The 26,144-nt window shown below is 40.6% G+C and overlaps 1 protein-coding gene across 1 annotated transcript in view; it reads left to right on the top strand.

Moving 5' to 3' along the window:
• The window catches only part of LOC131721859 (fer-1-like protein 6), a 205,746-nt gene that overhangs the window by 97,016 nt on the left and 82,586 nt on the right, over positions 1–26,144 (top strand). The window contains exons 28-31 of the mRNA XM_059014974.1: positions 5,509–5,545; positions 21,331–21,437; positions 24,558–24,686; positions 25,871–26,017. Coding sequence (XP_058870957.1) covers positions 5,509–5,545; positions 21,331–21,437; positions 24,558–24,686; positions 25,871–26,017 — 420 coding nt within the window. The remainder of the gene's footprint in view (positions 1–5,508; positions 5,546–21,330; positions 21,438–24,557; positions 24,687–25,870; positions 26,018–26,144) is intronic.

Raw genomic sequence — 26,144 nt, 5'->3', positions numbered from 1 at the left:
GACTCCAACGGGCGAAGCGCAAGGCACCACCACCAGCCAGGACGAATTGGATGCGTCTTATGGACCCAGCAACCAAGGGAGAATTCCAAATTGCCCTCTCCAACAAATTCGCAGCGTTAGCTCAGTCGGATGATCCGGATGACGAAGAACAGCAGATATCACAAGCAATCCTAGAAAGTGCAGCTCCTCTCTGCCCACCAAACCGCCGCCGGACGCAGCCGTGGATCTCGGACGAATGCCTGAACCTGGTGGACAAGCGAAAGCGAGCCAAACACGTCGATCTTGAGCAATACCGGCACCTGAACCGAGAAGTTCGGCAGATGATGAAGACAGAACGAGAAGCCTACTGGAATAACGTAGCAGCTGATCTCGAGGAAGCTGCATCCAGGCACGAGTACCAGACTCTGTACCAAACGCTCAAGAGACTGAGACCAATGACAACATCAAGAAAGCGGATGGAACCTTTGTGAGGTCTCCCAGCGAACGCCTGCAACGGTGGAAAGAATTTTTCCAAGAACTACTGTATACAATCACGATCCACCTCAAGGACCACCGGCAGAGCCACCGCCTATCGACTTACCAGCGAATCCAGTATTATGTTGGTAAATGTCGTGGCCGCTTATTTGTGGGTTTTAAATAATTGCAATACACAACATTGGTAATGAACAAGTAATACTTGTCTTTGTACGGGGGATAGTTCAGCCTGCTACCATGTACCTCCCTGGAACACGTCACTCCTCTCTCGCCAGACCTTTGACCTCTGCTTTATAAACATCCAGTTCAACACATACCAGAACACAACACTGTGTCAAACCTAACACCACAGTAAACACGTGCTTTACCCCTACTGCACGCACACACTGACATTGATAATGATGTGTTTTATGTGCTGTACTCTTACTACACGCACACACTGACATTGATAATGATGTGTTTTATGTGCTGTACTCTTACTACACGCACATACTGACATTGATAATGATGTGTTTTATGTGCTGTACCCTTACAACACGCACACACTGACATTGATAATGATGTGTTTTATGTGCTGTACCCTTACTACACGCACACACTGACATTGATAATGATGTGTTTTATGTGCTGTACTCTTACTACACGCACACACTGACATTGATAATGATGTGTTTCATGTGCTGTACCCTTACTACACGCACACACTGACATTGATAATGATGTGTTTTATGTGCTGTACTCTTACTACACGCACACACTGACATTGATAATGATGTGTTTTATGTGCTGTACTCTTACTACACACACATACGGGCATTGATAATGATGTGTTTTATGTGCTGTACTCTTACTACACGCACATATTGGCATTGCGCTCATGCTACCGCATCCGGGGCAGCCGATGCGCCAGCATTGGGGACCCAGGGTTCTGGTGAGAAATGGACTACTGGCCGAAGTATCAAAGCGATCAAGCTGAAAACGGAAATTCGACTCGCTGCGTGGAACGTACTGACAGGACATCACATTGGGCAGAAAGAGATCATTGCCTGGGAACTTACGAATTGCAAAATTTCGATTGCTGCATTATCTGAACTTCGACTCACTGGCTCCGGAACTACGACCATCCGTGTGCCAGACAGCGACGAAACGATGACATTATACTATTCCGGTGGCGATAAGAGACAAGGTGGTGTTGGGTTCATGGTCGACAGCAGGACGACACGAAGCGTGATAGCCTTCCAACCATTCTCAAACCGTCTGACAATCCTGACCATCGACGGCACAGTCACAACGCATATAGTCTCCATCTATGCGCCCACTGACGTCAGCTCTGCTACAAGACGCGCTGGGTACGATCCCTGGACGTGATCTGGTTATCCTTGCCGGCGACTTCAATGCCCATGTTGGTACGGACAGGGCCGGATGGGAAGGGACGTTGGGCAGGTTTGGTGTGGGAACAAACAACGATAATGGTCTACGCCTACTGTCCTTTGCCGCATTCAACAACCTGATCATCGGAAACAGCCACTTCCAACATCCACGCAAACACCAGCTTACATGGCGCCATCCATCCGGCAAGGACACGGCTGTCTTGGATTATTTTCTGATCAGCTCCCGCTTTCGATCATCGCTAAAGGACATCCGTGCAATGAGGGGACCCGACTGCGGATCTGACCACTATCTCGTCTGTGCCAAGCTGCAACTGCGACTCCAACGGGCGAAGCGCAAGGCACCACCACCAGCCAGGCCGAATTGGATGCGTCTCATGGACCCAGCAACCAAGGGAGAATTCCAAATTGCCCTCTCCAACAAATTCGCAACGCTAGCTCAGTCGGATGATCCGGACGACGAAGAACAGCAGATATCACAAGCAATCCTAGAAAGTGCAGCTCCTCTCTGCCCACCAAACCGCCGCCGGACGCAGCCGTGGATCTCGGACGAATGCCTGAACCTGGTGGACAAGCGAAAGCGAGCCAAACACGTCGATCTTGAGCAATACCGGCACCTGAACCGAGAAGTTCGGCAGATGATGAAGACAGAACGAGAAGCCTACTGGAATAACGTAGCAGCTGATCTCGAGGAAGCTGCATCCAGGCACGAGTACCAGACTCTGTACCAAACGCTCAAGAGACTGAGTGGAAAGACCAAGTCGACCAATGACAACATCAAGAAAGCGGATGGAACCTTTGTGAGGTCTCCCAGCGAACGCCTGCAACGGTGGAAAGAATTTTTCCAAGAACTACTGTATACAATCACGATCCACCTCAAGGACCACCAGCAGAGCCGTGGATGCTGTGATCAAATCTTTGCCATTCGCCAACTGATGGAAGAAAGGATTAGATGTGGGAAGCGCACCATTATCGTCTTTATAGACTTCAAGTCTGTGTTCGACTGTGTCCACTGGCCAGCCCTATGGAGGGCATTGGAGACCGAGCATGTCCCTGACAAGATCATTCGACTCCTGAAAATGTCATACGACGGCTCAACCAGTTACGTGCGGATACGGAACGAACTATCAGAGGAGTTTCCCATCCAAACCGGAGTCCGCCAAGGGGATGTTGCCTCTCCTCTGCTCTTCAACACCATGATTGACACTGTCATGAGAAAAGCATTCAAGGGAAGGCGTGGAGTTCAGTGCGACGAGAACACCTACGTGACTGATCTGATGTTCGCTGACAACAGCGCGATCTTCGCCGATACTGACGCCGAAGCTACTGACATTCTTTATAGCATCGCCCGCGTCGCCAAGCCGTATGGCCTCAAAATGAACGCAGACAAGACCAAAATTTTGACAACGGATGGGTCGCCAGCCAATGTCCACCTTGACGGAGCCCAGATCGAACAGGTTCAGAAATTCAAGTACCTGGGATCCGTGGTGCAGGAGAAGAAAGTGGTGTCCTCAATCGATGTCCACGGCAGAATCGGCCAAGCAACCGTGGCATTCGTTTCGCTCAAGTGGTGCCTATGGAAAAGGGCCAACATCTCTGTTAAGACCAAAATACGCCTTTTCCGGACGCTGATCCTGCCAATTCTCCTATACGGGTCAGAAACATGGACTCTACTGAAGCAAGACCTAAACAAGCTCGAGGTTTTTCAAATGCGATGTCTGCGGCAGATCCTTAGTATCTCCCTCCGCGACCGCATCCGAAATGAAACCATCCGAATAAGATGCGACCACCAGCCAACGGTCGTGGAAGCGGTCCAACTAAGAAGACTGCGATGGTTCGGGCACATCTGCAGAATGAGCATCACCAGGACACCGTACCAGCTTCTCTGCCGAAAACGTCCAACAGAGTGGAAAGTTCAAAGAGCAGCGCCCAAGAAGACATGGTCAAAACAAATCGAAGAAGACCTGAAAAACCGGAGATCCACCGTCTGTGATGCCAAGGCCATTGCCATGGATCGAAAAGCATGGAAAAGCTTTCTGAGCGAAGACCGAAATCCAGCGGCACCCACAGCAGCGTATGGGCTCCGTGTGTTTTATGTGCTGTACTCTTACTACACGCACATACTGACATTGATAATGATGTGTTTTATGTGCTGTACTCTTACTACACGCACATACTGGCATTGATAATGATGTGTTTTATGTGCTGTACTCTTACTACACGCACATACTGGCATTGATAATGATGTGTTTTATGTGCTGTACTCTTACTACACGCACATACTGGCATTGATAATGATGTGTTTTATGTGCTGTACTCTTACTACACGCACATACTGGCATTGATAATGATGTGTTTTATGTGCTGTACTCTTACTACACGCACATACTGGCATTGATAATGATGTGTTTTATGTGCTGTACTCTTACTACACGCACATACTGACATTGATAATGATGTGTTTTATGTGCTGTACTCTTACTACACGCACACACTGACATTGATAATGATGTGTTTTATGTGCTGTACTCTTACTACACGCACACACTGACATTGATAATGATGTGTTTTATTTGCTGTACTCTTACTACACGCACATACTGGCATTGATAATGATGTGTTTTATGTGCTGTACTCTTACTACACGCACACACTGACATTGATAATGATGTGTTTTATGTGCTGTACTCTTACTACACGCACATACTGGCATTGATAATGATGTGTTTTATGTGCTGTACTCTTACTACACGCACATACTGGCATTGATAATGATGTGTTTTATGTGCTGTACTCTTACTACACGCACACACTGACATTGATAATGATGTGTTTTAGGTGCTGTACTCTTACTACACGCACACACTGGCATTGATAATGATGTGTTTTATGTGCTGTACTCTTACTACACGCACACACTGACATTGATAATGATGTGTTTTATGTGCTGTACTCTTACTACACGCACATACTGGCATTGATAATGATGTGTTTTATGTGCTGTACTCTTACTACACGCACACACTGGCATTGATAATGATGTGTTTTATGTGCTGTACTCTTACTACACGCACACACTGACATTGATAATGATGTGTTTTATGTGCTGTACTCTTACTACACACACACACTGACATTGATAATGATGTGTTTTATGTGCTGTACTCTTACTACACGCACACACTGACATTGATAATGATGTGTTTTATGAGCTGTACTCTTACTACACGCACACACTGGCATTGATAATGATGTGTTTTATGTGCTGTACTCTTACTACACGCACATACTGGCATTGATAATGATGTGTTTTATGTGCTGTACTCTTACTACACGCACATACTGGCATTGATAATGATGTGTTTTATGTGCTGTACTCTTACTACACGCACATACTGACATTGATAATGATGTGTTTTATGTGCTGTACTCTTACTACACGCACACACTGACATTGATAATGATGTGTTTTATGTGCTGTACTCTTACTACACGCACACACTGACATTGATAATGATGTGTTTGATGTTGATGTTTACTTGTCACCCTCTTGGTCAAGAGACTAGCTCGTAAAATAAACATAAAATAAATGTTTTAAAATCAATAATCCTGTTAATGTTAATAATCTGTTTGTTTTTATTCACAGAAAGAAGCAAGTTTATATCAGAATGTCAATGACAATGGTGAGTAATATGCATTTATTTATTCATGAAATTCTACCACAAATACTAATTTCTATTTATGAACATAATATTCTAGTGTGCTTTGGTTTTTAATGATTACTGCATAATTGTATGAGTTTGGAAATATGCTGCTGCTATTTCGACAGCAAAGTCATTGTTTCAGTATTGTAGAACCTGCGTAAACAAAAGTTGTTGTATTAAAATCCACTACCAAAGCGTTATACGTAGCAACTGTATATATATGGTGCTGCTGCCGTGTATGGAGCAGGGTACAGTATCCAAAGCACTGGGGGGGGGGGGGGGGGGGTACTGACTGTACCATAGTGGTTGTACTAGTGCTTCAGTAAAATATGCACTGAATACCTTGTGTACAAGACAGTGGAAGAGAAGTGCTACGGCAGAATAGGTTTGAAACATACAAAATATACTCTAACACCCTAATAATTTAAATTTCGAAAACTGAGCACCGTCCGCTCCTCCCCCGTTCAGCTCGTGTTATCCAGAGGCAAACCTTTAATTTCTTCATTGCCGTCTCGACAGCAAAGCGTTGTATCGTGTAAGTTGTTTTGAAAGAAATGTCTCGAAACCCATCTGCTGCTCATAAATTACATAGTTAATAAATATTATAAATAATTATCACAGCGTGTTTTGCCTTGCACAAATTTCCTTGCCAGAATTTGCGCACAATGTTTCTAAAATGGCAAGTGATGGGTCAGTAGAGGATTACCATTAAACAAACAGGATCAACAAAGTGCTGCTTCAGATTTGGTCAGGGATACAGATGCAGGTGTGCTTCACATTTTACACACTGGCCCAGCTTGCAAGGTAAATATTAAGTATAGTGATCAACGTTTTGTTTTGTTGTGATCCTAGTATTTTCTTTTATGAGGACTGTAATTAGATTTGCAAACTGGTCCCATAATTCTGGGACACTTTAAGACAGGTCAGTTTTTTCAACTCACCTCTCTAAACAGCAAATTAATTGATTTTATTGAACATGTAAAGTGAGTGTGAATTGCATGAACTATCGCTAAAGGAATTTAATTGTTTTGTATACTAGTTACCAAAAGCACACACCTGTCCGGGGGCTGGAATTACTTCCTGTGAGGATCGTGTCCATCAATCAGACCTCTACAGCTCGCTGATTTGCTGTATTTGTCTGATTGGGGCAGGACTGTGTGAAGCAGTAAGAAGTATTAAATAAATAGAACCTTAACCACAAGGTTAAACGAGAAAGAGTGTGGGTGAATGCAAATTGCACTCTTTTGATAGATATTTTTGTCATATAAAATTTCAAATAATATGATTTTAATATATGTTGTGATGATGCTCACACAATTCACACCCACTTTACTTGATTTAAAATCGATTCATTTGTGGTTTCGAGTTAAAAACCTGAATTAAAGTGTCTGTGCCGGAATTACGGGGCAACCCTGTAATAAACAAAACCCAATAGTACCCAATGAAATGAAAGAAGTTATTTACAAACCGCTAACCAAGATCATGCAACAGTCTCTTGACACGGGTTGTACCGACAGACTGGAAAATTGCAAACGTAATACCGATCCACAAAAAGAAAGACAAAACCGAACCAGGTAACTACAGACCAATAAGCCTGACTTCTATTATATGTAAACTTATGGAAACTATAATAAGATCTAAAATGGAAAATTACCTATATGGTAAAAATATCCTGGGAGACAGTCAGCATGGTTTTAGGAAAGGGAGAACGTGTCTAACTAACCTGCTTGATGTTTTTGAGGATGCAACATTGACAATGGATAATTGCAAAGCATACAACATGGTTTATTTAGATTTCCAGAAAGCTTTTGACAAAGTCCCGCATAAAATATTAATTCTTAAACTGAACGCAGTAGTGATTCAAGGAAATGCATGCACATGGATTAGGGAGTGGTTAACATGTGAAAAACAGAAAGTACTTATAGGAGGAGAAACCTCAAAATGGAGCGAGGTAACCAGTGGTGTACCACAGGGATCAGTATTAGGTCCTCTGCTATTCCTAATCTACATTAATGATTTCGATTCTGGTATAGTAAGCAAACTTGTTAAAGTTGCAGACGATACAAAAATAGGAGGAGTGGCAAACACTGTTGCAGCAGCAAAGGTCATTCAAAATTATCTAGACAGCATTCAGAACTGGGCAGACACATGGCAAATGACATTTAATAGAGAAAAGTGTGAAGTATTGCATGCAGACAATAAAAATGTACATTATAAATATAATATGGGAGATACTGAAATTGAAGAAGGGAACCTAGGAGTTTATGTAGACTCAGAAATGTCTTCATCTAGACAATGTGGGGAAGCTATAAAAAAAGGCTAACAAGATGCTCGGATATATTGTGAGAAGCCTTGAATTTAAATCAAGGGAAGTAATGTTAAAACTCTACAATGCATTAGTAAGACCTCACCTAGAATATTGTGTTCAGTTCTGGTCACCTCGTTACAAAAAGGATATTGCTGCTCTAGAAAGAGTGCAAAGAAGAGCAACCAGAATTATCCCGGGTTTAAAAGGCATGTCGTATGCAGACAGGCTCAAAGAATTGAATCTATTCAGTCTTGAACAAAGAAGACTATGCGGCGATCTGTTTCAAGCATTCAAAATCCTAAAAGGTATTGACAATGTCGACCCAGGGGACTTTTTTGACCTGAAAAAAGAAACAAGGACCAGGGGTCACAAATGGAGATTAGATAAAGGGGCATTCAGAACAGAAAATAGGAGGCACTTTTTTACACAGAGAATTGTGAGGGTCTGGAACCAACTCCCCAGTAATGTTGTTGAAGCCAACACCCTGGGATCCTTCAAGAAGCTGCTTGATGAGATTCTGGGATCAATAAGCTACTAACAACCAAACAAGCAAGATGGGCCGAATGGCCTCCTCTTGTTTGTAAACTTTCTTATGTTCTTATGTTCTTATGATTTTTTTTTTTTACATCTTTCTGAATTGTTTTCCACGAGTGCACCTCATCGCTACAAAATGGCATGTAAACAAATGGCAAAATGTGCCGCTGTTTCTCTTGCTACAAAAATTATTCGAACTCTTAAAAAAAATCTGAATCAGACACAAGTCGCAGAACAATTTGGTGTTTCCCGTTCTGGTGAGTTGTTTCACCATTCAGTTAAATATCGTGCATGTCTTTTTTAACGTGTGTAGGGTGCTGAGTTAATTTAGTATGACAGTTTATTAATGTTAGTTTGTCTACATTATTGTAATTTATTAAAATACACTTGTCTATTGCTTTTCTTTTACTTATTCATTTTTTGGGGAAGTGGGCTGTTAGTGTTGCGGGCAGCTCAAATCTGAGAAGCCAGGTAAAACCAACACAAAGTAAAAATGTGAATGATTGTAACAAGTATCTGTAACGAGTTCACTTGCAAGTAGTTTACACGGTTTGCGTATCAGAACTTGTCGAGTTACACTTACTCGTCTGTTCTGGACAAAAGCGCTTCATTGTGGTTTTCATAAATCATAGAAAAAAGAAACAGAAACACAGAGGACTGACACAGTGAAATCTCTGAAACTGAAACTAAGAACATAAGAACGTTTACAAACGAGAGGAGGCCATTCAGCCCATCTTGCTCGTTTGGTTGTTAGTAGCTTATTGATCCCAGAATCTCATCAAGCAGCTTCTTGACTGATCCCACATTGTCTAGATGAAGACATTTCTGAGTCAACATGAACTCCAACGTCTTTTTCATAGATTCCTTCTTCAATTTCAGTATCTCCCATATGATATTTATAATGCACTTTTCTCTATTAAATGTCATTTGCCAAGTGTCTGCCCAGTTCTGAATGTTGTCTCGATCATTTTGAATGACCTTTGCTGCTGCAACAGTGTTTGCCACTCCTCCTATTTTTGTGTCGTCTGCAAATTTAACAAGTTTGCTTACTATACCAGAATCTAAATCATTAATGTAGATTAGGAATAGCAGAGGACCTAATACTGATCCCTGTGGTACACCACTGGTTACCTCGCTCCATTTTGAGGTTTCTCCTCTATTCAGTACTCTCTGTTTTCTACATGTTAACCACTTCCTAATCCATGTGCATGCATTTTCTTGAATCCCTACTGCGTTCAGTTTGAGAATTAATCTTTTATGCGGGACTTTGTCAAAAGCTTTCTGGAAATCTAAATAAACCATGTCGTATGCTTTGCAATTATCCATTGTTAATGTTGCATCCTCAAAAAAGTCAAGCAGGTTAGTTAGACACGATCTCCCTTTCCTAAAACCATGCTGACTGTCTCCCAGGATACTGTTACCATATAGGTAATTTTCCATTTTGTATCTTATTATAGTTTCCATACGTTTACAGATAATAGAATTCAGGCTATTGGTCTGTAGTTACCTGGTTTGGTTTTGTCTCCCTTTTTGTGGATCGGTATTACGTTTGCAATCTTCCAGTCTGTCGGTACAACCCCTGTGTCAAGAGACTGTTGCATGATCTTGGTTAGCGGTTTGTAAATAACTTCTTTCATTTCTTTGAGTACTATTGGGAGGATCTTATCCGGCCCAGGGGGTTTTAGCACCCTTAGCAATATTGATTTCTATCTCTCTCTTGGCCTTTCTAACTTCCTTTTTGACTTGTGTTTGCAGTTCCAAGTACTCTTTCTGTGTACTTTGTTTTTGGTCCCTTTTAAATGCTCTGTAAAGTGCCCTTTTTCACTGAATATTTTTTTTTAATTGATCTATTAAACCATTCTGGCCATTTTATTTTTGATTTAGATTTGTCTACTTTTGGGATGTAATTGTTTTGCGCCTCTAGTACTACATTTTTAAAAAACAGCCATCCTTTTTCTGTGGGTGAACAGCCATCCTTCTTCTTGCCTCAAGATGGCTTCACATGTACCCCCATGGACCTCATAGAACTACATTTTCCATCATCCTACTGCTCACTGGAAAATCCATCTCAGTTACATATGTGAGCAGGAGGATGATGGGAAATGTAGGTCTGAGAGGTCCATGCTGGTACATGTGAAGCCATCTTGAAGCAGGAAATGCAAAATTTAAAAAGTGGTCAAAATGTAAAAAAAATAAATAAATTAAAACAATACACACACCTTAAGTAACCAGGTGTAGCAACACATGGGAACACGTAACACAATCAAATAAAAAGGTCCTTAGTACCCTTTAAGTCACAATGGTCACGGGTGTCACGGATTCAGGGATTTTGTTGGTGGTCGATTTTAATAGAGAGTATAAAAAGTTAAACATGCAACATACTGGTAGATTACAGTCACAAAGTAAGCTGTGATAAATAAAGAAACAAACAAGTAAAAATAACTGCAAATTGTACCACAGCAGAAGCAAAGAGACAGTCTTTTTTTTAACTTTAAACGTTATTTTCTAAAGGTATGTAAAACCTAAATGTTTGTTTGCTGTCTTATAATTTACATTTTTGTTTGTAGTTGTATATGCTAAGAAGCTTACCGATTTACAGGATCAAAGACTTGAATTAAGTGATCTGGTGGCAGTTTCCCGATAGCGGTAGTACTTGGAGGTTTGAAGATGATCGATATGATTCACTGCAGCTGCTTTCCATTGATCTTCACCTGCGTTTCCCAAAACCGCACCTGAAACCCCAGCTTGCAGTGCATTGTATGGTGGTGTCTGATTCGCACTGGAGGGCGTCGGCACGTCTGAAACACAGACTAGTGGGATAAGCGATTGTCTGTTTTAAAAAAAAAAGCCAAAAGAGAAAAAGGGCTTGAAGATGAATATCAAACAGATTACACAAAATGAAAATCAATGAAGTATTAGCAAATAAGGGCATTTTATTTAGCAAACTGAAAAACAGGGTTACAAATCAAACAAAAATCAACAAGTGGGCAGATATTGCTCAGAAAATGAACGCTTCAAATACTGGCCCTCCAAGAGAAGGAAAAGACATCTGCAAAAGTATTTGTCTAGTGTGTGTGTGTGTGTGTGTGTGTGTGTGTGTGTGTGTGTGTGTGTGTGTGTGTGTGTGTGTGTGTAATAAAGCATTTACATAAGTTCTGCCTCTGCACCCCTCACCCCCTCTTAATTTTGCAAAGTTCCAGTCAAATCCCAGTGTGCCCATAACCAATGAAGCAGCCTCAGGACTCCCTGTTACTGATAGTCAATACATGCACATCTACAAACATGAATGCTATTTACACACTGTGACAAGAAGGCTTTGTGCTGACGTCAGACTCCACTGGGGTATGAAAAGCGCTGTGGTGTGTTTTAATTATAAATAAACAAAATGTTTATTTATAATTAAACGGCACAGTGGCCACAACAAATAGACAAACAAAACAGACACGAAACAAAACAAAACAAGTATTGTGCTGGTGTATAATCAGAACGCATAGCAAAGGTTTTGTTTAAGCTTTTAGTTTCTCTTTCACTCACATCTCGTTCCGCCTCTGAACACACTTACTTCGATCAGCCAAAGCTGCAGGTTTATGTACATGTGACCATCTCCAAATTAATAATAAATTAATCAATCTGGAGATGGTCACAATCTGCACGAGTTTAGCAGGGATGGGGAAGTTTAACCGTATCCATGCTGCAAAACAATTAACAATAAAATAACGTGTTTTTGCACACATAAATATATTTTAAATAATAACATAACAATATAATACACACAGGGGTGGGGTGCACCCTGTCACACACACTCACAGCAAACAGTAACCCAAGCTGCACTAATCATACTATTTTGCAAAAACGTACTATATAATCAATTATTTTCCTTTTATTCTATTTAAATGCACGTTGATTGCACAAGTTAGACCCACAATGATTAAGCAATATGCTATAATAATACTAATAATAACTGTATATAGCACCTTCCATGCTAAAAGCAGCTCAAAGTGCTTTACAAAGAAAATACATTTAAAATAAACATGTATACTAAAGGAGAGAATTTAAAAAATAATTAAGAATTAGAACAAGTGATAAAAAAAAAATGTAATACAAGCTAAAAGAAAACATTCATTTTAACCATTAGAGGCAGCAAAAACAAAACACATTGAAAGCACATTCAAAAAAAGGCTATGTTGTAAAAATGTGTTTTAAAAATTGCCATTGTGGGTGCATCTCTGACAGATTATTATAACAGAAAGCAGCCTCTCCTTTCCTTTTGTGCTTTACCCTCGAAACACAAAGCAAGTCACTGTCAGCTGACCTCAATGACGCGCAGGCTGATCCGGAGTTAACATCTCAGTTAAATAGTGTGGTGCCTGGCCATTAAGTGCTTTAAATGTTCAGAATCAAATATAACCCCCAAGTTTCTCACCTTGGATTTCAAATTTGAAGTCAGGTTACCCAAATATCACAAATGCTTCTCCAAAGCTATATTATTAAGGGTGTACAGAGATATATTTTCAACACAAAAGGCTTTGGTTAATTTGAAAGGTTTTCATGAAATTGTTTGGGATATCGCTCTGCTAGTTGCATAAGATCACCAGTTTACTTTTTTGTAGTTATCTTTGTAAGTATTCACCTTTGACGTTTGCTAACTGCTTGAACTTTGCAATTCAGGCCCTGAGGATCTTTACACCATGCCCCCAGGACCAGCCTAGACAGGGGCAAAGGTGACAACAGCTCAGCCATAGTTTCACTTTGTACCAGCAATTTCACTAGCAATCCAATGCTGCTTGAGAGCTTTGTACTCTTATTTGATAAACTAATATCAATACAGTGGCCAGAAGAAACTGCACTGATAGTGTTTCTCTGTCAAAACTCAAATATAAAATGCTTTGTCCATCCACAAATTTATATTAGTAACTGGTTATGGTCTAAGATTTAAACTGCTAAATAAAGACCATATTAAAAAAAAACTAAAAACTTCACAGACCAAACTGAAGTGTTTAACTAAAGTACATTATTGTTAGTGATCAAAACACATCATTATTATTTATTATTATTATTTTTTTGTAATGTTTCTTTTCATGCTATTATGTGCTTTCTGGTCCAGCTGCCAAGGATGACCTTTTCATAGTACTTCCTCTACAGAACTTACTCTCACATGGAGTTGACTCCTTAGGTAAGCTTCAATTCATTTTTTAACACAAAAATCAAACTCTCAATCCTGTAAAATGAACACATCAGGGTCCAATTCTTTGATTCTCTGTTTCGGGCAAAACTGAGTGTGCCGAGTTAGTTCACAGAAAAAAATCACACTAAATTACCCACAATTTCCATGGTTTAAAATCAATTTATTTTGTATTAACACATTTTGTTCAAATTGAGTTACATAGTTCATAGCTTTTTATAAATGATACTCAACTCAAAAATACTTTCCATTATCCCAGGTCTCACGCCTTCGGGTCCTGGGGTCACTCTTTGAACTTTTAGTCTAAATACAATACAAACCCAATGACCCGAGAGAAAATGTGGCAAAACCCTTCCTGGAAGAATGCACGTTACAAATGAAATCACAATCGAAGCAGCCTTTCACTGGCAGTTAAGGTCAGAGTGATCTCATGACCTGGAGCCACTGGGATTTTAAAACTATTTTGTGATTTGAAAGAGCCTTAAAATTAACTCAAAAGGAAATCTGTTGCAAAATTCTAACAAGGGTTTGAAGTTTGCAGTTTTAATCAATAACAGAAAAAACACCCCGAAGACCTATTTAGAAAATTTGTTTTTAATTTTTTTAAAACAAAAAACCTGGGTTTCGGCACAATATTTTAAGTAATGTCAATCATTCACTACTCCCTTTCTACATAAAGAAAACTCATTAGAGTGACTTGTGACTGGGGTGGGCTGAAAAAAAACAGCAACTCAATAGGGTTGGAAGAATATTTTTGGTATTGTTAGGACCGATATATTCAGGACCAGTAATTATTATTTTAAAGTTAGATTAACATTTATATTTACAAAATTCATAATTCATGTACAATATTCAAAATTAATAAAACAACATCAGTATTAATAAAATAATAATTATAATAAAGAAAACACACGTAATTGCTTTGCAGTCGTGTATTAGTGTATAATTCTTCACCACATCAAAACCCCAGCCTTACAGTGTGGTAGATACGTGGGTGATAATGGGTCGTAAAACAAAATCTGTTACTTCTCACAATTCTGATTCAAAATGCGTTCTACATTGCCTGAATCCTAAATGTCGACATCCTCACTTCAACACAGTAAGTTAACGTTTGTATATGTATGTGGCAAAGTGGGTAAGTGTGCAGGTGAAGGCAATACAGCAGTGCAGAAGAAACAGACAGACACCGAGCCTGACAGCAAAACAAACAGTAAACAATAATGAGGTAAAGTGATACAGTGGTGTGTATCACTTTATTTATAATCCCCGGGTTTGATCCGTAACCAATAGTCCCGTTCTTTATACACCCACACGTAACACAAAACACACACACAGGTTCTTTAGTGAGTGAATTAGTGCTTGTGGTGCAGATACAGGTCTGCATGAAACAAGGGAAGTGCTGGTGTCCGGTTTGGTGCTGGCCTTAGTAGTCTAAACAACAAACAAACAGTTTTAGCAAGACAGTATGAAAAAAACACACTCACGTTTTTCACCATTCTCCTTTTAGGTTTTCTCTAACCACTTACAAAGCAACAGATCACTTTACTACGTCCCCTTTTTATACCCTCGCTCATGACCCCTTGGTTAACAAGCGCATCCGCTACTCCAATCCGTGGAAGCCACGCCGTTTCCAGTCTGGGTCATTAATTTTGTGTACCATAGCTCTGCCCCCTTTCCAGATGGAAGACTTCCACCTAACCCTGGGAATAAACTGTCATGCCATTTTGTCCAGGGTACTCTGTTCTCTTTACACAGCACCCTCGCAGGTCGGGAGGGAGATCTAACACCAAGAATCTATTCTAGAATATGTTATTCAAGAATAATAAGCACATTACTGTTGTCATCTATTTTTATCATAATCAAAAAGTATAGGCTTAACGCAAATGTTATTTTTTTTTACAAGACATGTATTACACTTTTGAAACACATCCCCTTTTACTAAGCAAGAAATTACACAGCGATCTCTAATTAGCAATATGTTTGTTTTACACAGTATAGTACAAAATAATGGATACAATAAAAAAGAACGCAAAGTTATGCAGTTGTGAAATATCCATTCATCTGTATTCTGATTGTAACATGATTTGTGATGATTTGTGTTATACTAAAATAGTGTTATACTAAAATAATTTGCAAAAGTAACACATGCAAATACTGAAATATACCGTTGGCACTGTGTGTGTACCATGCATTGTGCACCATACAAACACCGTGTGCACCATACCGTGGGTACCGTGCACTGTGCAAGCACCATACAGTGTGTGTCGTGACAGTACTACTATCTAGGCACCATCAAGGTACTTAAAAGTAACCAAGACTAAACAGTACCATCCCTGGTATATTATCAGTGGATCTGGTCAGAGTCAATTGCCACTGTTGATATTACAGTGTTATTGCCGGTTGCATAGCATCTTTGCTGCGTGCGCTGTTCAACAGTCTTATTTGGTTACTAGTACTCTGCATTATCTGTTATAGTAATTTCAGCCAAGCGGTTGTTTAAATTGTACACCACTGTGTTTATATTATGCCGGGGTTTCATTCTTGCTATATATACAAGACAGGTCTCACCCTGGAAGACAGGCACGGCAGACACGCTGCCTGTTTTGCTCTGAAGCATGCAAGGAGGCACTTGCCAACCTGTGAGTTTCGTAGGTCTTTGTGGCGGGGTGCCCTGCCCCTGTGCATATTTATGTGTTTGATGTTGTATGTGGCGTGTTAATGTTGGTGTACATATATTGTTGCATGGGGTATAAATTGGGCTATGTAGCACGAGTGATTTAAAATAAATAGTTGTATTTAGGCACTGTGATTGCACACTTTATTGGCACTTCACATGCAGATAAAGTGTGCATTAGTATGTGAACATGGGGAGTGCACAGATTAGATCACATGCTGGGATTCATGAGTGATTAATTTAGTAATTGAGTCCCAACACAGCTGTATATATAGATGCATGAGTCACTCACTCTGGGTTGGTGTATTCGGAGGCAGAACATAAGTGGTGAGGAAGAGTGAAAGAGAAACTAAAACTGAATCGTAAACAATTACTACACGTGCTGGTATAACACCAGCATGATATTTGTTTGTTCAGTGTCCGTTTGTTTTGTTTGTCTGTTTTGGTCATCATGCCTTTTGCTTTGTTCAGTGTTTTGTTTTCTGTTTAAACCTTTTATTTTCAATAAACCGGCACAACAGCGCAGTTCACTCACCACTGTGTGTTTCTTCCTGGCCTGACGCCACCACACAAGCCAACCTGTTCACACTTGGTGTTGAGGAGGCTGTGTGGTTCAGTGGTTAAAGAAAAGGGCTTGTAACCAGGAGGTCCCCTGTTCAAATCCCACCTCAGCCACTTACTCATTGTGCGACCCTGAGCAAGTCAATTAACCTCCTTGTGCTCCGTCTTTCGGGTGAGACGTAATTGTAAGTGACTCTGCAGCTGATGCATAGTTCACACACCCTAGTCTCTGTAAGTCGCCTTGGATAAAGGCGTCTGCTAAATAAACAAATAATAAATAATAATAGAAGTGGGATCACAGCGCCTCCACGTGTCAGGCCAAGGGTTATTTTTCTTTTTAAATAAATAAATAAATAAATAAATAAAATTAAAATGGAAGGCGAGCTGGAGTCAGTCCAATTGTGGGACTGGATTAAGGAGAATCCTGGCCTGGAGGACCAGTCTATGCCCATAGTAATTGATGCCCTGCGGCAGAGGGATAGAGACTGAAGGAGGGCCTGTCAGCGAGGACACTACCCAAGGTCACTGGAGGAGGTTGTAGAGCTGGTCCTCTGCTACCTAGAGGCAGACATGGAGAGAACAACAGCCCAGGTACCAGTGTCCAGCATGAGAGGGAGAAGCCTCGCTGTCTCCAGCACGAGAGGGAGGAGCCACGCCTACCCCAGCGACCGAAGGAGAGCCACACCAGTCCCATGCGATCGAGGGAGAGCTGCATCAGTCCCCAGTGATAGAGGGAGACTATCTGCTGCTCCCGCCTCCACTGCCAGGGGGAGACTACCCGCTGCTCCCGCCTGCGCTACCAGGAGTCTGCCTGCCACTTCCGCCTCCATCGCCATGGGAGGACTACCTTCCACTCCCACCTCCACTGCCTGGGGTTGCCTGTCCTGCACCGCCTGGGGTTGCCTGTCCCGCACCGCCTGGGGTTGCCTGTCCCGCACCGCCTGGGGTTGCCTGTCCCGCATGCCTGCTCACCATTTCCTGGGGAGGCCTGCTTGGCGTCGCATGGGGAGGGTAGTTCGCCGTCGCCTGGGGATGACAGTTTACCGTCGCCTGGGGTTGCCCGCTCTGCATGGCCTGGGATTGCCTGTGCGGTATTCCCAGAGATGCCTGCCCTGGAGGTCGTTTGCTGCTGACCTCCAGGGATTTTCTGGGGCTGGAGGAGCCAGCCTGAGAGCCGTTGATGGCTCTACTGACTGCATTTCTGCTGTCAGCTGAGAATCTGCTGGCATTGCCACCTACAGCCGATCAGTGGCAGGAGTGTGCCACCTCGCTGTCAGCATTACAGCTGATAGCATTACCACAGACAACATTGCTGCACATGGGCCCCTTAAAGCCTCTGTTCTTGGCCCAGGACTTTGAGCAGGATTTAGGATTTTAAGGTGGGAGGTGGACTTTGAGGCCATGTGTGCTGCGCACAAGGCGGGAGATATGTGGCGGGGTGCCCGCCCCTGTGTGTATTTATGCAAGCTTTTTCAATTACTAAAGCCTACTTAATTTTTGCAGAAGCCAGGGCGAAAGTTACAGTTGCACCAATCCTGCTTTTCCACATTAACCAGACGGTGGAACTTTCCACCTCCTTTCCAGTGATGGAGAGGGGCAGCTCCATACGCTTTGTCCGGTGCGGGCACTAGTGTATTATGTGGACAGAACTCAGAGTTGGAGGCAGAGCAGTTTTTTTTTCTGTTATGGGTCCCATGGGAAAGCTCTGTCTAAACAGAGGCTATCAAGATGGATTACAGGCACAGTTAAGACTGCATATGAGCGAGTCAACTTGACCCCTCCAGAAAAGCTCACTGCCCATTCCACCAGGGGCATGGCAACTTCATTGGGTTTGATCCAGGGTGAATCTGTCAGGGACATTTGCGATGCAGCAGTGTGGGCTACTCCCCACTTTTATGCGGTTCTATCGGCTGAATGTCGTGGATCCACAAAACCCTGGGTTTGGAACAAGAGTGTTAAGGGCAGCCTCGAGCTCTCCCTCAATTTTTTAGCCCAAGCTACTTGTACTGGGGTTCCTCATGGTAACGTGTAAGGTGGCCATTGGAAGTATTGCCTTGCAACAGCTTTGGTATTCATACCCATGAGGTAATGGTTACATTTCTATTTCAGAGAATCAGGGTTATGATAATAGCCAAATGTTTTCTTCACTTGCATATCAAACTGTACCATTTATTTATACTTTGAAGAACGTGCACTGAACTTACCAACTCTATTACTGTCTCCAATCAGCCTTGCACCATGCCCTTTTTGAAAAGCTTAATACCTTTCTGATCAGAACTGTGACAGAAACACCAACTAAAATTATAATAAAAATTATAACAACAACTATTTTATTTATGTTTAAAACAATAAAATGCCAAAACATAAGGTATAATAATATCATAATAGATTCAGAAATGATTTTAATACCAGTAGCTTTTAAATGGGAACTTCTGCCTTGCGAGGTTAAATGTTTTTGGCAGTCTTGGGATATGTTCATTTAATTCAATGTTGTCCAATATATTAGCCACGAACCAATGGGGAATCCAGATGTGGCGAAAGTGAGCAGCGGCTCCAGCAGAGTAAATCCCACCGTCGGCGTCTGCGACAAAATATATATAAAATCTCCCAAAGATCAAATCATTTCTGACGGACACAGACTTTTGTTTTGCTTTGAATACATGTAACAAAAATGTAATTTGGTGTGGCAAAGTGGTTTGTAGTGCAGAGGTGCAGTGGTGATGCGGTGCTCAGGAATGATAGACACAAGACAGTTCACGGTGAAAAAGCAGCTCTTTATTTGCTGACAAATAATAATACCTGGCTCTACACAACAATGTGTATCGCTCAGGTAAACCACGGGGTTCAGTCCCGAAATAATAATACACTAAACAAGACCCACACGAACACAACATGGTCACAAATCCAGAGTGAGTGCTCTGAGTGAAAGTGGTGATTTACAGGTTTATTCGTGTACAATGGTGAAGTGGAGTCTGGGTTTAATTTCTGGTGGTTTTGCTACAACTCCTGGAGGTTAGCCTTCTATGATGACAAATAACAGGGTGAATAGATAGGCAAAAACAACACACAAAATTAATGTTTTCTTTATCATACAGTCCTTATAGGTCTTTCCGGACCATACCCAAGGAACAGATTGCTCGGCCACATCCTCTGATATACCTTCAGTCACGCCCCCTTTGGTAGCGAGTGCAATCACGTTTCCTCCAATCCATGACTGACACATTGACTTCTGGTATTGTGACAGCGCCCCATTTATGGATGGCCGGCTTCCGACTGACCCTGTAATGAACTGCCAAACCATCCAGTCTGGGGCACACTGTTCCTGTTTTGATGTGTGTTCTTTACTTCCTTGGTTACTGCTTATTGGTTATCTGCTAAAATGGCATATAAAGGTGGATTACACACAAGGCGAAGCAAGCGACACATGAAGCCAAATACAGTTCCCTACTATGAATTTCAATTTAAGTGTCCACTGCTGTGAAGAGATAGCGTTGAAATACATGACAATTATTTTGCTTTTCTTGTTGCTCGCCACTTCTAGCAAGTCATGTGTGTAAAAACCCTCCTGAACACGGGTGAAAATGCCTGATTTCAGCACCCTGAAGCTGCTTGTTATTGGCTGGCTTTGCTTTCTTCTGCTGGCCTGTAAAGCTGACCACAGTTGACATCTCCCCTCTACACACGGTGTTGCTGGTGATACAATCTGGCATTTTCACTGGTTACGAGTCAACATTCTTAACAATCACTCTGATAAAGTTAAAGCACCACTTGCAAGTGATGGAAACAGCTCTAGAAGCTGCATTAAGATGTGCTGTGTCTGCCAGAATTCTGACTTTGTGAAAGAGAAGGACAAGCAAAGCTTCACACTAGATGGTGGTGGATGTTTGTTAAGTAAATATACAGGTAAACATAGACTTTGTTTGTGAGCAGATATAAAAACTGTGACCTGATCATTAATGAATGCATCTAAACTTGTACACAAAATTGGTCAAATGTTGCCATGTGGCCAAGGTAACAACTTTCCATTTAATATGGGCAGCAGTGTGGAGTAGTGGTTAAGGCTCTGGACTCTTGACCAGAGGGTTGTGGGTTCAATCCCAGGTGGGGGACACTGCTGCTCTACCCTTGAGCAAGGTACTTTGCCTAGATTGCTCCAGTAAAAACCCAACTGTATAAATGGGTAATTGTATGTAAAAATAATGTGTAAAAAATAATGTAATTGTATGTAAAAATAATGTGATATCTTGTAACAATTGTAAGTCGCCCTGGATAAGGGCGTCTGCAAAGAAATAAATAATAATATCTCAAAAAAAAAATAATAATCTAGAAATGTGAACAAATACAAACAGTTATTAAGCAGTTCCGTGTACTTAACAAGGACTTCTCGGATTGAATGGGTTCTGTGAAGTCAAATGAATATGTGCTTGTCAATTTAACAGCACCACTAATATCATTATTCATTTTGATTAAAAATTATATATTTTTTTATCCTCTTATGTTCCTAGTGAATGGAAGTCCTGACATCTATTCTTCAATTGAAGGTGGTAATAAGAAAAATAAATTTGCCAAAAAGAAAGGACATCTGGAGCAGCCAAACCTGACAACTCTGCAGGTAACATGGATTTGTATTTGCAGTGTGGTGAGGGTGGTGGTGGGCCGAAAAATGGTGCTATACACTTATTTGGTTGTCAGTTATAAAACATATAAGAACTGTGAGCATGGAAACAAATAACTTGCCAAAATATACAGTCACCTCCAAAATTATTGGCACCCTTGATAAAGATGACCAAAAAAGACTGTATAAAATAAATAATAACATTACTGAGCTATATTGTAATTTTCCAACATGTGGCATATATTTGACTTTATTAATGATTCAATGGAATCAACCAAAATTACACATTTCTCAAATTACAAATTTATTACCAAAAAAATGAAGTGTCACAATTATTGGCAACCTTGTTTTCAGTACTTTGTGCACCCTCCCCTTGCAAGGATAATGGCACTGAGTCTTTTTCTATAATGTTTAATGAGATTGGAGAACACATTATTATTATTATTATTATTATTATTATTATTATTTGTTTATTTAGGAGACGCCTTTATTCAAGGCGATTTACAGAGACTAGGGTGTGTGAACTATGCATCAGCTGCAGAGTCACTTACAATTACATCTCACCCAAAAGACAGAGCACAAGGAGGTTAAGTGACTTGCTCAGGGTCACACAATGAGTCAGTGGCTGAGGTGGAATTTGAACCGGGGACCTCCTGGTTACAAGGCCTTTTCTTTAACCACTGGACCACACAGCCTCCCCTGAACAAAAGAACATAAGAAAGTATACAAACAAGAGGAGGCCATTCAGCCCATCTTGCTCGTTTGGTTGTTAGTAGTTTATTGATCCCAGAATCTCATCAAGCAGCTTCTTGAAGGATCCCAGGGTGTCGGCTTCAACAACATTACTGGGGAGTTGGTTCCAGACCCTCACAATTCTCTGTGTAAAAAAGTGCCTCCTATTTTCTGTTCTGAATGCCCCTTTATCTAATCTCCATTTGTGACCCCTGGTCCTTGTTTCTTTTTTCAGGTCAAAAAAGTCCCCTGGGTCGACATTGTCTATACCTTTTAGGATTTTGAATGCTTGAATCAGATCACCGCATAGTCTTCTTTGTTCAAGACTGAATAGATTAAGTTCTTTTAGCCTGTCTGCATACAACCTGCCTTTTAAACCCAGGATAATTCTGGTTGCTCTTCTTTGCAATCTTTCTAGAGCAGCAATATCCTTTTTGTAATGAGGTGACCAGAACTGAATACAGTATTCTAGGTGAGGTCTTACTAATGCATTGTAAAGTTTTAACATTACTTCCCTTGATTTAAATTCAGCACTTCTCACAATATATCCAAGCATCTTGTTGGCCTTTTTTTTATAGCTTCCCCACATTTTTTTTTATTACCTGCATGCAGTACTTTACACTTTTCTCTATTAAATGTCATTTGCCATGTGTCTCCCCAGTTCTGAATGCTGTCTAGCCTTATCCAGGGCGACTTACAATTGTTACAAGATATCACATTATACATTATTTCACATACAATTACCCATTTTATACAGTTGGGTTTTTACTGGAGCAATCTAGGTAAAGTACCTCGCTCAAGGGTACAACAGCAGTGTCCCCCACTGGGGATTGAACCCACAACCCTCCGGTCAAGAGTCCGGAGCCCTAACCACTACTCCACACTGCTGCCCAGGATATTGTTACCATATAGGTAATTTTCCATTTTGGATCTTATTATAGTTTCCATAAGTAGTCTTATGTTACCTGGTTCGGTTTTGTCTCCCTTTTTGTGGATCGGTATTACGTTTGCAATTTTCCAGTCTGTTGGTACAACCCCTGTGTCAAGAGACTGTTGCATGATCTTGGTTAGCGGTTTGTAAATAACTTCTTTCGTTTCTTTGAGTACTATTGGGAGGATCTCATCTGGCCCAGGGGATTTGTTTATTTTAAGTGTAATTTTGCTTCACAGAGTCAAATGAAGTCTTGGAATAATGCTACGTTAATATACTGAATTACATACCTCTTTGTAGTTTTACATACTTAATGAAAAACTGTGACATTTAAAAATGTGACATTTCGAAATCCAACATCTTAAATACTATTATACAACTATTATTGCTTCTGGTAGACTACAATACAATATTGTTCTGTAGTTTCTTTGATTACATGATGTTAGATAAAACATCTAAATTATGTTAATCTAGGTGTTTTTGTTTTTTTTTGTTCAGCTACACATCAGGCAGTAACACAGAAGCACAACCGCACACAATCAACAAAAAACAAAATAACGGGTCCCTAGGTTCTCCCACCCCCTTCCCTCCCCAGATCCATATTCCAGTAGAGGGAGAGCCGAGGAACAAAATGAGGGGTCTCTTGTCTTTCTAACTTGAACAGAGGCTGAAATATCAGCTATTAAAATGTAATGGAGGTACCTCATGCTGCTGCCTGGCAAAGTGCTGTCTGTCTCGGGCAAACCTCTCCCGAGGACTCGGCCGTGGCTGACCACATTCTTTTTTCGCCAGAGTAGTTATTTTTCCACGAGAATGAAAGAACCCCACAAAAGAAGATCCCCCTCACGACAAAAGAAATTACATTCTAAATTCCTTTTTTACCAGAGTACTTCTGTTTTTGCCAGAACAGCTGCTTTTTTCAGTCGGAGAAAAAAAGATTTTAAAAAGATAAAATAAACACATTTCCCAACGCAGCCCTAAACAGACACAACTTACTTGACTGGAAATGTAGAATACGCATCGCCTCAATAGTAATTGATTGTAGATTAAAGGATACTAAAAAAAAAACGTTTTTGTTTATTTGTTTGTCCACCCAACATACCATGCATGCAGATGGTACCGATATTCTTCACAATTTATTGAATAGCTTGTTGTAGTCACCGACAGCATGAATAAATGCTAATGATTTCATTTTACATTTTTTGAATTGGCTGGCCAAATAAGGGCCTGTGTTAACTATATAATAAAAAATAATTTCACATTTGTAAACTCAGGAAACTGCAAATGCACGTCTAACTTTTCACCCTGTATATAGTGAGGTTGCCATGGACATCTGAGGTCAGGCACTTTAATTCAAGGGCTATGAGAAAATACATAAATAAAAAGAGATGGCATTACCAAGAGCAATGAATGAAGTAGGTTTGTAAAATGAATGTTATTCTCTGTTCTTTCAGATATATAACAAAGAGTTGGAAGCCGAGTTCAACAACTTTGATGACTGTGTGAAAACCTTTGAACTCTGTCGAGGAAAAGCAAATGAAGAAGACAGTCTGCAGGAAGACAGAGCTGTGGGGAAATTTAAGGTTGGTCATTCAATAACACTGTATCACATCTCATTCAATAACACTGCATCACATCTCATTCAATAACACTGCATCACATCTCATTCAATAACACTGCATCACATCTCATTCAATAACACTGCATCACATCTCATTCAATAACACTGCATCACATCTCATTCAATAACACTGCATCACATCTCATTCAATAACACTGCATCACATCTCATTCAATAACACTGCATCACATCTCATTCAATAACACTGCATCACATCTCATTCAGTAACACTGCATCACATCTCATTCAATAACACTGCATCACATCTCATTCAGTAACACTGTATCACATCTCATTCAATAACACTGCATCACATCTCATTCAATAACACTGTATCACATCTCATCCAATAACACTGTATCACATCTCATTCAATAACACTGCATCACATCTCATTCAATAACACTGCATCACATCTCATTCAATAACACTGCATCACATCTCATTCAATAACACTGCATCACATCTCATTCAATAACACTGCATCACATCTCATTCAATAACACTGCATCACATCTCATTCAATAACACTGCATCACATCTCATTCAATAACACTGCATCACATCTCATTCAATGGCCCATTTGTTGTTAAGATCTAGCACAACCGTGCTCCACCCCAATTTGAGATCCTGCAGTTTGAATTAGTTTTCTTTAGCCCAGGGCTTTACAGGCACTGTGGTCAGGGCCAAAGAGATTGAGATTTTGAGATTTAAATTGTATACGATTCTATTTAATTTCTGTTAGGATAAAAATGCTGAATATCTAAAGGGCCTCAAGTCCTTAGCTGCCAGTATGGTGGTGATTTTTTTTTTTTTTAAACTGTTGACCCAAATGCACTCTGATCTTCAGAGTAATTAGCCATAACCATGTCATGTCATCTTCTTCAGCCAATCATGGCATTTCATTTATCCAAGCCATTTTATAAGAGAAGTTTATAGGTTGTCCAGTGACCAATTCAGAATTGAGTCATTTTTTAATCAATTGAAATATATGTTAATTTAACCTTCTTAAAATAGTGACCGTTTCTATTTTCTATGTATCAATGGCTTGTCTTGAAATTGTAATGGGCAAATATAAGTTTTCGTAAATTACTGACAGGATCCACGTATTTCAGAAGCATTTTTAATGCAATTTTTAAAATACAGGGCAGATTCTGTGTATACAAGTGCACTGATGAGCATGATGGTGATGATGACGATGAGAGCAGTCCTGGTGCAGGCCAGTTCAGAATTCTACAAGGAATGCCACCCAACCATGCCATCAAAGTCTTGATAAGGGTCTACATTGTATCAGTAAGTATTTCTACTGTACTATAATCATAAGGCGTGTCCTATTACTTTTACTAAGGTAAGGTACATTATGCTGTAATACAGATGTGCTCAAATTTGTTGGTACCCTTACAGCTCATTGAAATAATGC

This window comes from Acipenser ruthenus, chromosome 49 (assembly GCF_902713425.1).
Source record: "Acipenser ruthenus chromosome 49, fAciRut3.2 maternal haplotype, whole genome shotgun sequence".
NCBI classification, from domain to species: domain Eukaryota; kingdom Metazoa; phylum Chordata; class Actinopteri; order Acipenseriformes; family Acipenseridae; genus Acipenser; species Acipenser ruthenus.
This window is presented reverse-complemented; position numbering and strand designations above follow the sequence as displayed.